The sequence below is a fragment of the Musca domestica genome, unplaced genomic scaffold (assembly GCF_030504385.1).
Source record: "Musca domestica strain aabys unplaced genomic scaffold, Musca_domestica.polishedcontigs.V.1.1 19, whole genome shotgun sequence".
Classification (NCBI taxonomy): domain Eukaryota; kingdom Metazoa; phylum Arthropoda; class Insecta; order Diptera; family Muscidae; genus Musca; species Musca domestica.
In genome coordinates, this window is record NW_026712245.1 from 358540 (window position 1) to 368901 (window position 10362).

A 10362-nucleotide genomic window follows, 5' to 3' on the forward strand; every position below is an offset into this window, starting at 1 on the left:
ACACTTTGGTATTTTTTAGCGCCAAACTTGCTTTCCAAAATTCTTCAGACACAATAGTCCAACGGATTGGTATCCGGAGATTGTGGTGGCCATTGTGCGCTAGAAGAGAAGCGAGGAACCTCATTTTGTAACCATTCTTGGGTGGCGCGTGCTGAGTCCTGTTGGGATGTACCCAAGGCTTTAATACACCCTCTAGAATATTTTCGCGATAATATTTGGCATTTATTCTGATGCCGCGGTCTATTAATACGAGAGGAGAGCAACCTTCGGCTGTTATGTGGGCCCACACCATCACCATGGCCGGCGCTTGAGTTCTGGTGGCCAACCGAAGGTGCACATTTCTTTTTGGAATTTCAATGGCTTTACCTTGGGCCCATTTTTCAATATTTGCCTAATGGAATATTGCGATATGTTCAGCTCATTCAGCCATTTTTCGGCCACTGCGACGCGGCTTTCGATCAAGTCGCTTTTTTACTTTTCAAACCATTTCTGCTGATGTTGCTTTTTTCTTCCGTCCACTTCCTTGACGTCGGGCTACGCTACTACGCTACCAGTTTCATGAATTCAACTCTAGTGCTCTGAAAATGTAACGACTCTATTTTGGAACTTTTTTATTGACTCTTGGTCTTCTTTTCTTCATATGACATGACCAGCCTCATCTTGTGAACTGATAATTTGTTATGAAACCCTGTGAGCAAGTTCAGAGGTACTGTCACTGGACCACGGTTGCCAATCAAATTTGAGGTAAATCTCAACCATATTCTTACCAGCCCATGGCCCGTTTCACTTGCAATTTCGATATATTCTTCTTGATAGAGCAATCGCCTCAATGACGGTATTAGCGTGAGACTCTTAATCTCTGGAATGTGGATTCGGGCTCCTCGTTGGGCGCCATATTGGAACGAAATCAAGTAGGGTATGTGTAAGGCATTCTTGTTATTCCATACCGGAGCTTTAAGGAAGTCAATGCGCTAGTAACCTTTGGGCGCCATTTGGGCTTCTTTAAGACCTAAGACTCTAAATATCTGGAATGTGGATTCGGACCCCTCGTTGGGCGCCATATAAGGTATGTGTAAGGCATTCTTGTTATTCGAGACCGGAGTTTTCAGGAAATCATTGCGCTAGAAACCTTTAGGGTTCTTTAAGGCCCACGACTCTAAATAAAAGTTAAAGCCAAATCACTTTCCCATCTTTAGTCAACTTCAGATTCGCGGAAAAGTGCTCCCGAATAAAAATTGTTTCAAACGCCCTCCAGATTTGTATTATTTTGAGGTTTGCATCCCAATTTCCCACCAAATTAGTTCTAATGCGGAATTTTGGTTTCTCGATGGAGAGTTGAACTCCTCTTAAAAAATATTCACTTTTCGGTATAGCTCTCACATAACGAAATTCCCTTTTTGTGGAGGTTTCTGTCTCAAATTCCAAACAAATCACAAGAAAATTGACATTTCTGTTTCTCAATGGGTAGTTTAGCACTTTTTAAAAAAATGTTCAACGTAGGTCCACTTTTTGGCATAGACCAAACGAACAGTACCTACCGCTTTCCGTACTTTTGTAGTTTCGCAAATGACAGTACTCCCTGAAAACATTCAATTGTTAAGATAAATTCCCATTAATACATTTTCAAAAAAGAAAAACTTCTCAGCGTTCTGAAAGTAAAATAAGTAAAGCTCTCTGGCTTCAAAGTATCCCTAATACTTATTTAAAAAAATGTTAAATATTTGTGGAAAGATTTATAATATTTCCTCCCTCCTCGTGATAATTTTTTCTTAAATGGCCCTCTAAATTCAAATTCAGGTAGTTTAAGCCATTGATAGCCGAATATAGCTCACAGGCACTCTTTGCAGTGCCCCTCTATATTTATCTCCGGAAGCAGTAAAAATGCAATTCTTCTCCATTTGATATTTTTAAAAAATTGGTATATTTTATTTGCCCTTTAATTAAATTTTGTGGCAATATCGAGTGAAATACATATGTGTTTTCTTTGTGTGTTGGTGTGTGTAAGTGTATAATAATGCTTAATTTTCTATTGACAAAAAAAAAATATAATCAAAATTATCGCCATGGTATACTACATATAGCAATTGTTTGTTTGTTGTGTTGTATCTTTTAATCGAATATTTTCTATAAATCGTTTTGTTAAAACATTTTTCATTTTTTTGTGGCTTTTGTTGCTGTTGTAGGCATTATTGTTTTCTTGATATTATTATATATTTCAGTTTACTTGTTTCTCTTGATGATTATACTAAAAGTAAAAAAAAGAAACTTTGTATTTTTTTTATAAATGAAGGGTGGATGTAGGATTTGCATAGGATTCACAGTATCAACAAAGGAAAGGAAGGTTATTAAAATATCTAAACAAAAATAAACTTAAAATTAGTTTTCACATAATATTTAACAAAAGAAGGTGCTTAACCATTCATCTACATGTATTGTAAAAACATGGAACGTTCACAAGCTTCCTCTAACAATTCCTGTTTTCGTTTCATTTCTTCTGGTGTCAGCTCTCGCACCAGCTCATCAAAGCCATCATCAAATGATTGCGGTGAACTATTGTCCTCATCCCGGTGATCGGGTTCCAATAATGGTTCGCCAATAATTTGTCGTATTTCGTTGGGTAAATTTTCAGCTTCCTTTATTTGATAGTATATGGATTCGGCATTTTTTAGCGTTTTCTGCAGATCTATGTTGCCCGACAGTTCATTGACATGTTTCAGAATTTCCGTAAACTCATATTTACTTTCGATAATGATGTCGGTTTCTTGATCCAGTATAGCCACCGAGATGAGAATATGAAAATTGGGACATGGTAATTTGGTCCATAGACATTCCCATAGTTTGAGTATGTCTTCATTGGAGAATTCTCGTTTGTACCACACCAACAGCCAACGGAAACAGAAATACATGTTATCCGAATCGTGATTTTTCATGTACTTAAACAGACGTGGATTGGCAAATTCCAAAAGGGTACGCAGTTGATTGAATTGGGTTTTCATGCCGGCTTGGTCGATGTCGAAATTGGCAAACACCATGTCCATAAAGCCCACGAAACACCAAAAGGCGTCGACTTCATTTTCCTGTAAGAAAAAAGAAGAAAGCGATTGATTGTGGCCATTAGGTAAAGAAAACATTTTCAAAATAAATGTGGATTCAATATTCGATCGTGTTCGAATTTAAACTGCAAATTTTAGCAAGATCGGTTGGAGAATGTAGTCAAAGTGTTCAAAGTTCCATACAGCGGGTGGAACCAATAATAGGAACGGAAACCTATATATAAAAATTTCTATTCCAAATTGCTATGTACAGGGTGAGATGAAAAAACTGCAACCAACTTTTGACTCGTCCGACAGCTGTTAAAATTATTCTAGTGACAGATCACATGTCACATATCGCAATATTTCATTCGGCAAATATTGAAAAATGAGCTTGGGTGGGGTAAAGCCATTGAAATTCCAAAAAGTGCAAGAACTTACACCGCAACAGAAAGAAAATAGACTGAAAAGAGCTAAAGAGTTGCTTCGCATGGATTCCGATAGTGGTGAACTGCCGAATTTGATTTTCTCCGATGAGAAAACATTCGTTGTCCAGCAGTTTTTAAACAAAGGCACCGGCCATGGTGATGGTGTGAGCCGCCATAACAGCCGATGGTTGCTCTCCGCTCGTATTAATCAACCGTATCATAAGAATAAATGCGGAATATTATAGCAAAAATATTCTGGAGGGTGTATTAAAGCCTTGGGCATGCAAACATTTTGACCGCAGACCTTGGACATTCCAACAGGACTCAGCACGCGCAATCCAAGAATGGTTACAAAATGAGATCCTCGCTTTATTTCCACCTCACAATGGGCACCAAAATCTCCGGTTCCAATCCGTTGGACTATTGTGTCTGAAGTATTTTGGAAAGCAAGGTTGGCACTAAAAAATACCAAAGTGTCTACCATCTCAAGCAAGTGCTTCGCCGGTAATGGCCCAAAATACCGCAGAGCAACATTCGGGAAGCGTGTGATTGGCCGTTAGAAGGCCATAATTCGTGTCAAAGTTGACCAATTCGAACAAATCTAAACTTATTCTAAAAATTGATGCTATTTCCGACATTTTTTGCTTTCATTCAAAAAATTAAAAAAAAAATGTAAAAATTGTGGAGTTTGACTTTGTTGCAGTTTTCTTTTTCATCCTCGATGCAAAACTATTGTGCCAAATTTCAAAGTTATGCGTCGAATAATGCGGGTTGTGTCTTGAATTCTACACACAGGCTTTAAATCGACTTAGAATTTTACGCTGATTATGAACATATACACTTTATAGGGTCAAAGACGAATATTTAGAGGAATGATAAATATAATACACCCTCCTTTCCATGTCCATAATCTAAGATTTCTGTTACTATTGCTTTATCTTTATCCTACATTCGATATCGGGGGGATTTTTCATAGCCCACTAAAATTTTTGGAAAATTGATAAGCACAATAACCTTTGGAAAACAAAATCATCAATACAATTATTAAATATGCAATTAAATTCGATTATCCCTGATGTTATTTGGTTTCCGATAAGGCGATGTTAAATGATTCATTGATCCAAGAGTAATTGTCACGACATATTTGTATTTCTGTTGACAACAACAACAACCAGCAGCATATGAATGTCTGCAAATCCATTCTCTAATCTACTACCACTAACGGAATAATTTCATTATCTTTATATCTGACAATCTCATTTATTTCAAACTTACCATTATCGCTAATATGGGTGCCAACAAATCCGACATACCCTGAACATAGCCCAAATCGAAATTATATTTAACATATGTCATAAGAATGCCTTGCAACGTTGTCAGGTTTGGGTTATCTTCACCGGCAAAGTATTCCAAGGAACGATCGGTACGTTTGACATCCTTCTCGATTTGGCACTTGCGATCCCGATAACCCGAAAAGTTGGCCTCTTGTGTTGTGGTCATTGACAGCCATTGGGCTTTCATGTTGTAGTATTCCATAGATTTTTCTTTACGTCTTGCAATTTTCTCCACCTCCGAATCATTCCATTGATAGTAGTTGAGAAGATATTTCCATACCTCTGGCCTTAGACTAGGTTCAATGCCACCATGGAAAATAATTTCCAAGACACGTTTCGAATCCGAGACACGGCCTTCGGGTGTCATAAATTCTAGCCATTGATTTTCGTTGAGCGGTTTACCCCGCTCTACTGTGCGTCTTTCTGGCAATGATGGAACAATTTTTTCATCTATTTCTTTGACATTTTCCATGCCACTGGAATCCATGTCGGGGGATTTATCCAAACTACTGCCCCTACTATGCGATCCAGATGTATTTGAGCTGTCAGCCAAACCAACCATTTGATAGTTGTCCGATGGTGGCGATGATATTTGCCTTTCTTTGGCATCCAAGGAACCGGGTCTAACACGTGGTGGTGCCTTCTGCGACACATAGTCGGGAATATTCACCAAAAATCCCACAACTTTGTGGGGCAACCAACTCTCATTGCCCATGTTACTGGACTTGATTTCACCAATATCCAATTCAGCAAATGTTTTCTTCAGTTTTTGGGTTTCGGTGGTAAGGATGACATACTCCTCGCCACTTCGTGTTGAGGGTGTCATATCGATAATGTGTAATTGACGCATACTTCGTACAAACAAATCTGCATTGCCGTGTTGGAAAAAGAACTCCGAATGCAAGGTGCCATCTAATTTGCGTAGGAATCGTAATGTTTGGCCACGATGTTTAACTTCAATGCCGGACAAGTCTTCCAGGCATGTCCGTATACATCTTGTTTTCAACGAGCCCGTTGAGGTCTCCATGGGCTTGGTATTGAAAGCTTTACATTCGGATATCGTTCGTGATCTACGAGATATTGTATCGACCAGAGCCCAGTCTTCCTGGTCCTGGCTATCGTCAGCAATCAAGATGTTTTCATTTGGTTTCCATTCAATATACAGCCTACGTGGCGGTCCATATTCCACCAAAGACAAGGAACCACTGTTATTAAGATCGGCAATATGTTCAGCGCTGGCTTTTTTCAAGAGAACACCATCATGCGTGCATAATATCTAAACAACATCGAAAACAACAAAGAAAGAACAAAGACAAAGTAAGTCAGTAGTGCATAATATAGATATGGACTACTTAATGTTATTATTAGGTCACTTACATTTCCTGCACCCGCAAGGGAGTCATCTGTATTTGTGGTACTACTGGTACTGGTGCCCGACATTGTTACCCCAGGGTTTTGTGACGGGGGCGATTCAGCTCCAAAACTCTCGTTGAGGACATTGAATTGCATATGTTCACAACTTTCTTCACGCTCGAAGCGTACGGAATTTATCATGTTTCTTGACTCCTGCGATCAGTCTTTCGTCTATATTTGTTAGTTTCGGCAACAAACTTCGTGTGTAAAATAGGGGTTTTCCTTTTTTCTAGTGCAAAAAAAATTTGCGTTGTTTTCCTTGTTTTTTTTCGCAATGAAAATGGTAATCGACTTGAACTAATCGATAACAGTTAAATTCGACTGTAATGTTTTTAAAAGTAATCGAGTAATTGAATGACATTTTACGCGTCAAATATTATCGATAAAACAAAATGGGACGACGGATTTAAAATACTGTGGTTCTCGTTTTATCAATTATATTTAATGCATAAAATAACTCGAATCTCTAATTTTGTTTTACCAATGAAAATTATTTATTTTGAATTAATAGGGCTGAAATTCGAAAATAATCGAATAATTGAATTTATACATTGCATTGGGTAAAGTACGGTACAGACTAGCGCACATGAATGGTAACTTGCATTATAATATATGCTCTGTTCTAGAGCCTGCAAGGATCTACTTGTTATGCAAATGTTTTACGATATCATAAAGGAAAAATAGGCTATCACAGAGAAGAGAAGGTAGGCTAACGAAATAAATATTTAGAGAAATATAGAACATGAGTTTGGAAATAAATTTTGACCTTTCATTCAATTTTCATCTCTTTTATTTATTTATTCAAAATCAATGCAACAAGTTGCTTTTCTTTTATAATGCAAAACAAAAACTTGTTGCTAGCTACCCTATCTTCATTGTACCACGCCATTTACTAAGAGAAAATCGGTTGTCGCAGTAAAAACTTTTACATTCTTGCAGTTCTAGAGCCAAGAAAAAATGGTATGTTCTAGAACCTGCAATAATATAGTAGTTTTTTTTTTGGAATTTTTTTTCGAAAAATATTGTACATTCTTGTTGCTCAACTGAAAACGCAAAGTATAAAGAACCTTTAACTCGATTTTGATAACAATGTTATCGATTTTTTTGCAGTCTGTTTTCATTTCGAGAAACGTCACAACAACTACTCACACGTGCGAGGATTTGGAAGCAAAAAGTTAAAAAAGTCTATTAAATTTAGAAAATATTAATAATTTATTGGAATATTTCGAATAAATAAACAGAGAATCCCATATTTATTCTATAATATACCACAGGAAGTCAAAAGACCAATAAATCACCGCAAAACTTGAGATGAGTGACAGTGAGTCGGAGGAGCCCAAGCAAACAAATGAACCCATTGAAAATGCTTGGGCCATGAAGATACCCGCCTTCAAACCAGAAGATAATCCAAATGGACTTGTAGAGGAGAGTTCCTTTGCCACCCTTTTCCCCAAATATCGTGAACGCTACTTAAAGGAGGTCTGGCCGTTGGTACAACAAACAGTTGCTGAATTTCACCTAAAAGCCGAATTGGATTTGATCGAAGGCAGTATGGTGGTGAAGACAACACGTAAAACATGGGATCCCTATATTATCATTAAGGCTCGAGATATGATTAAATTGATGGCTCGTAGTGTACCATTTGAGCAAGCCAAACGTGTTCTGCAGGACGAGATCGGATGTGATATCATCAAAATCGGTAATTTGGTGAGGAAGAAGGACAAATTCGTTAAGAGACGTCAACGTTTAATTGGACCCAATGGTGCCACATTAAAATCTATTGAACTTTTAACCGACTGCTATGTTTTAGTTCAGGGTAATACAGTGTCCGCGTTGGGTCCCTATAAAGGTCTTCAACAGGTTCGTGATATTGTCATCGATACCATGAACAACGTCCATCCGATTTACAATATCAAGGCACTGATGATAAAACGTGAGCTAATGAAAGATCCCAAACTGGCCAATGAGGATTGGTCTCGTTTCTTACCCAAATTCAAGAACAAGAACATTAGCAAACGCAAACAGCCTAAGGTTAAGAAACCGAAGAAGGAATACACTCCATTCCCACCGGCTCAACCGGAGAGCAAGATCGATAAACAATTGGCTTCGGGTGAATATTTCCTCAACAAAGAACAGAAACAACAGCGCAAACAAGAGGAACGCAATGCCAAACAAACCGAAGCGGCCAAGAAACAAGAAGAGAAACGTCAAAAAGATTTTATCCCGCCTACAGAAGACACACCGTCTGCCGCAAAGAAACGTTCCGCCGATGCGGATGATAATAAGCTGGATGTTAAGGCGCTTAAAGCCAAGCTGGCGAAAGCTAATAAGAAAATGAAAAAGGCGTAGTATAATTAGCTTTTATGATGTTGCTTTTATGACTAGAATTTAAGTTTAATACATTACTAATTTTTTTGTGGAATACTTTAGTTGAAATAAAGTAGATTTTACTTTTGTGTAAAGAATAGAGATTGAGAAGACTTGTGGCACATTCAAATGGTTGATTCAAGGTGGTAGGAGGTAAGTATTCTATTAAACAGAATTAGATTTAACTAAAGTTTATTTAATGAAGGCAACGTCGTGTAGCAAGTCCTTTACTGTACAAATACTGGTACCAGCTGATAATACCGAATTGGAAACTTATTGAAAAACCAAAAATCAAAAATTACCGTTTTCACACCTTTTTTGTCCTTTTGGAGGAGATCCCAGTAATCACAGCTATAGTATATGTTGTTACGGAGAGTATAATAGCTATAGAGCTTTAAGATTTAAGACAACAGATTATGGAAATAAATAAATACCCTAAAGAAGTATTTTGGACACGAGTTGATGTGGGTAATAGTTGATGATTGATGCAATGAAAAAACATTAATACTGGCTAAAAAGTCACGAGGATCCAAACAAAATGCTGGCGGTAAATTTTTATAAATGATTTCCTGATAAACATTAGAGAAGCTTTGCCCAAAACGAGTCTATTAAGAACATGAATTCTACACAGATCAGTCTTTACAAAGAATTTAATGCCATTTGTAGCCGACTAGAAGGTAGTATTTATAGGCGACCAATGGGGATTATTCTGCATAAATCGTGTTTCAAAACATGGCTTTAAAATAATGGTATACGTTTTTTCCTTTAGGTTGTCCAAGGTTTCCCATAGCTTTTAAGGCTGGCCGAATCAACATGGTCATCAAAATGAAGCTCTTGAAGAACTGATTATAACGACTTTTTTTAAATTTTTGAAGAAAGCCATGGTAAACAACCATTACTACTCCTCCTTTTAAAGGGGATTTGTTCGTATAATCGGTTTTGGAAAATGTATATAGGGGATAATTTTAAATTCTAGATCGAATAATGGTCATCCACAGGAACTTCCTTTTTATACCCTACACCACAATCCGGCCAGGGTATTATGTCTTTGTGCATTTGCTTGTAACAGGCAACAGGAAACGATATTGACACATTGTTTATTTTGATGATCTGCATAGAACCACATTCTGAGTCGATTTAAGCATATCCGTACGTCCGTCCGTCACGTATTTTTATAAACAAAGTAAAGGTCGCATTTATTGATTTTGCCAAAATCATTTGCTTGACCTAAGGACGAACCCTATTGAAATTGGAGATAATCGGACAAAATTTGCATATAGCTCCCATATACAGGGTGAGAAGAAAAACCAACTTCAGACTGCTGTCATTCCTAAGCCACTCGTCCGTCAGCGTACAAAAGCATTTTAGTGAGAATTTTCCAGAAAAAAGTTATGGAAAACCACAAGTGGCTATCGTTAGAGCACTCCAGCATTTTACCGTGATATTGGTAGCGTAGCCCGACGTCAAGGAAGTGAACGGAAGAAAACAGCAACATCAGCAGAAATGGTTCGAAAAGCAAAGAACCGACTTGATCGAAACCCACGTCGCAGTGGCCAAAAATGGCTCGTGAGCTGAATATATCCCAATGATATTTGGTATCAAATATCAGATACAGCCCAGAAATACTTCTGTCAAATTTTGTCAAGATCGGTTCATATTTGGATATAGCGCCCATGTATATCTTCTACCGATTTCAGGTTAATTGTGCACCAAATGACCAATATCGGTCCATAAGTCCTGAATTTTAGTAGATCCAACCAAATTCAATCTAGAAGCAAGTACATCAAA

General features: G+C 37.6%; 2 protein-coding genes across 2 annotated transcripts; one reads left to right on the top strand and one right to left on the bottom strand.

Moving 5' to 3' along the window:
* Positions 1-1995: 1995 nt before the first annotated feature.
* Positions 1996-6495, bottom strand: LOC101899066 (TBC1 domain family member 17). Its single transcript, XM_005184874.4, has 3 exons — positions 6172-6495; positions 4736-6070; positions 1996-3077 (listed from the first exon to the last, which is right to left on the bottom strand). The coding sequence occupies exons 1-3, from the start codon at positions 6346-6348 to the stop codon at positions 2424-2426; spliced, it is 2166 nt and encodes a 721-aa protein (XP_005184931.1). The 5' UTR covers positions 6349-6495; the 3' UTR covers positions 1996-2423.
* An 870-nt stretch (positions 6496-7365) lies between these two features.
* On the top strand, positions 7366-8672 carry LOC101900094 (KRR1 small subunit processome component homolog). Its single transcript, XM_059121117.1, has one exon. The coding sequence runs from the start codon at positions 7519-7521 to the stop codon at positions 8554-8556; it is 1038 nt and encodes a 345-aa protein (XP_058977100.1). The 5' UTR covers positions 7366-7518; the 3' UTR covers positions 8557-8672.
* Positions 8673-10362: the final 1690 nt, after the last annotated feature.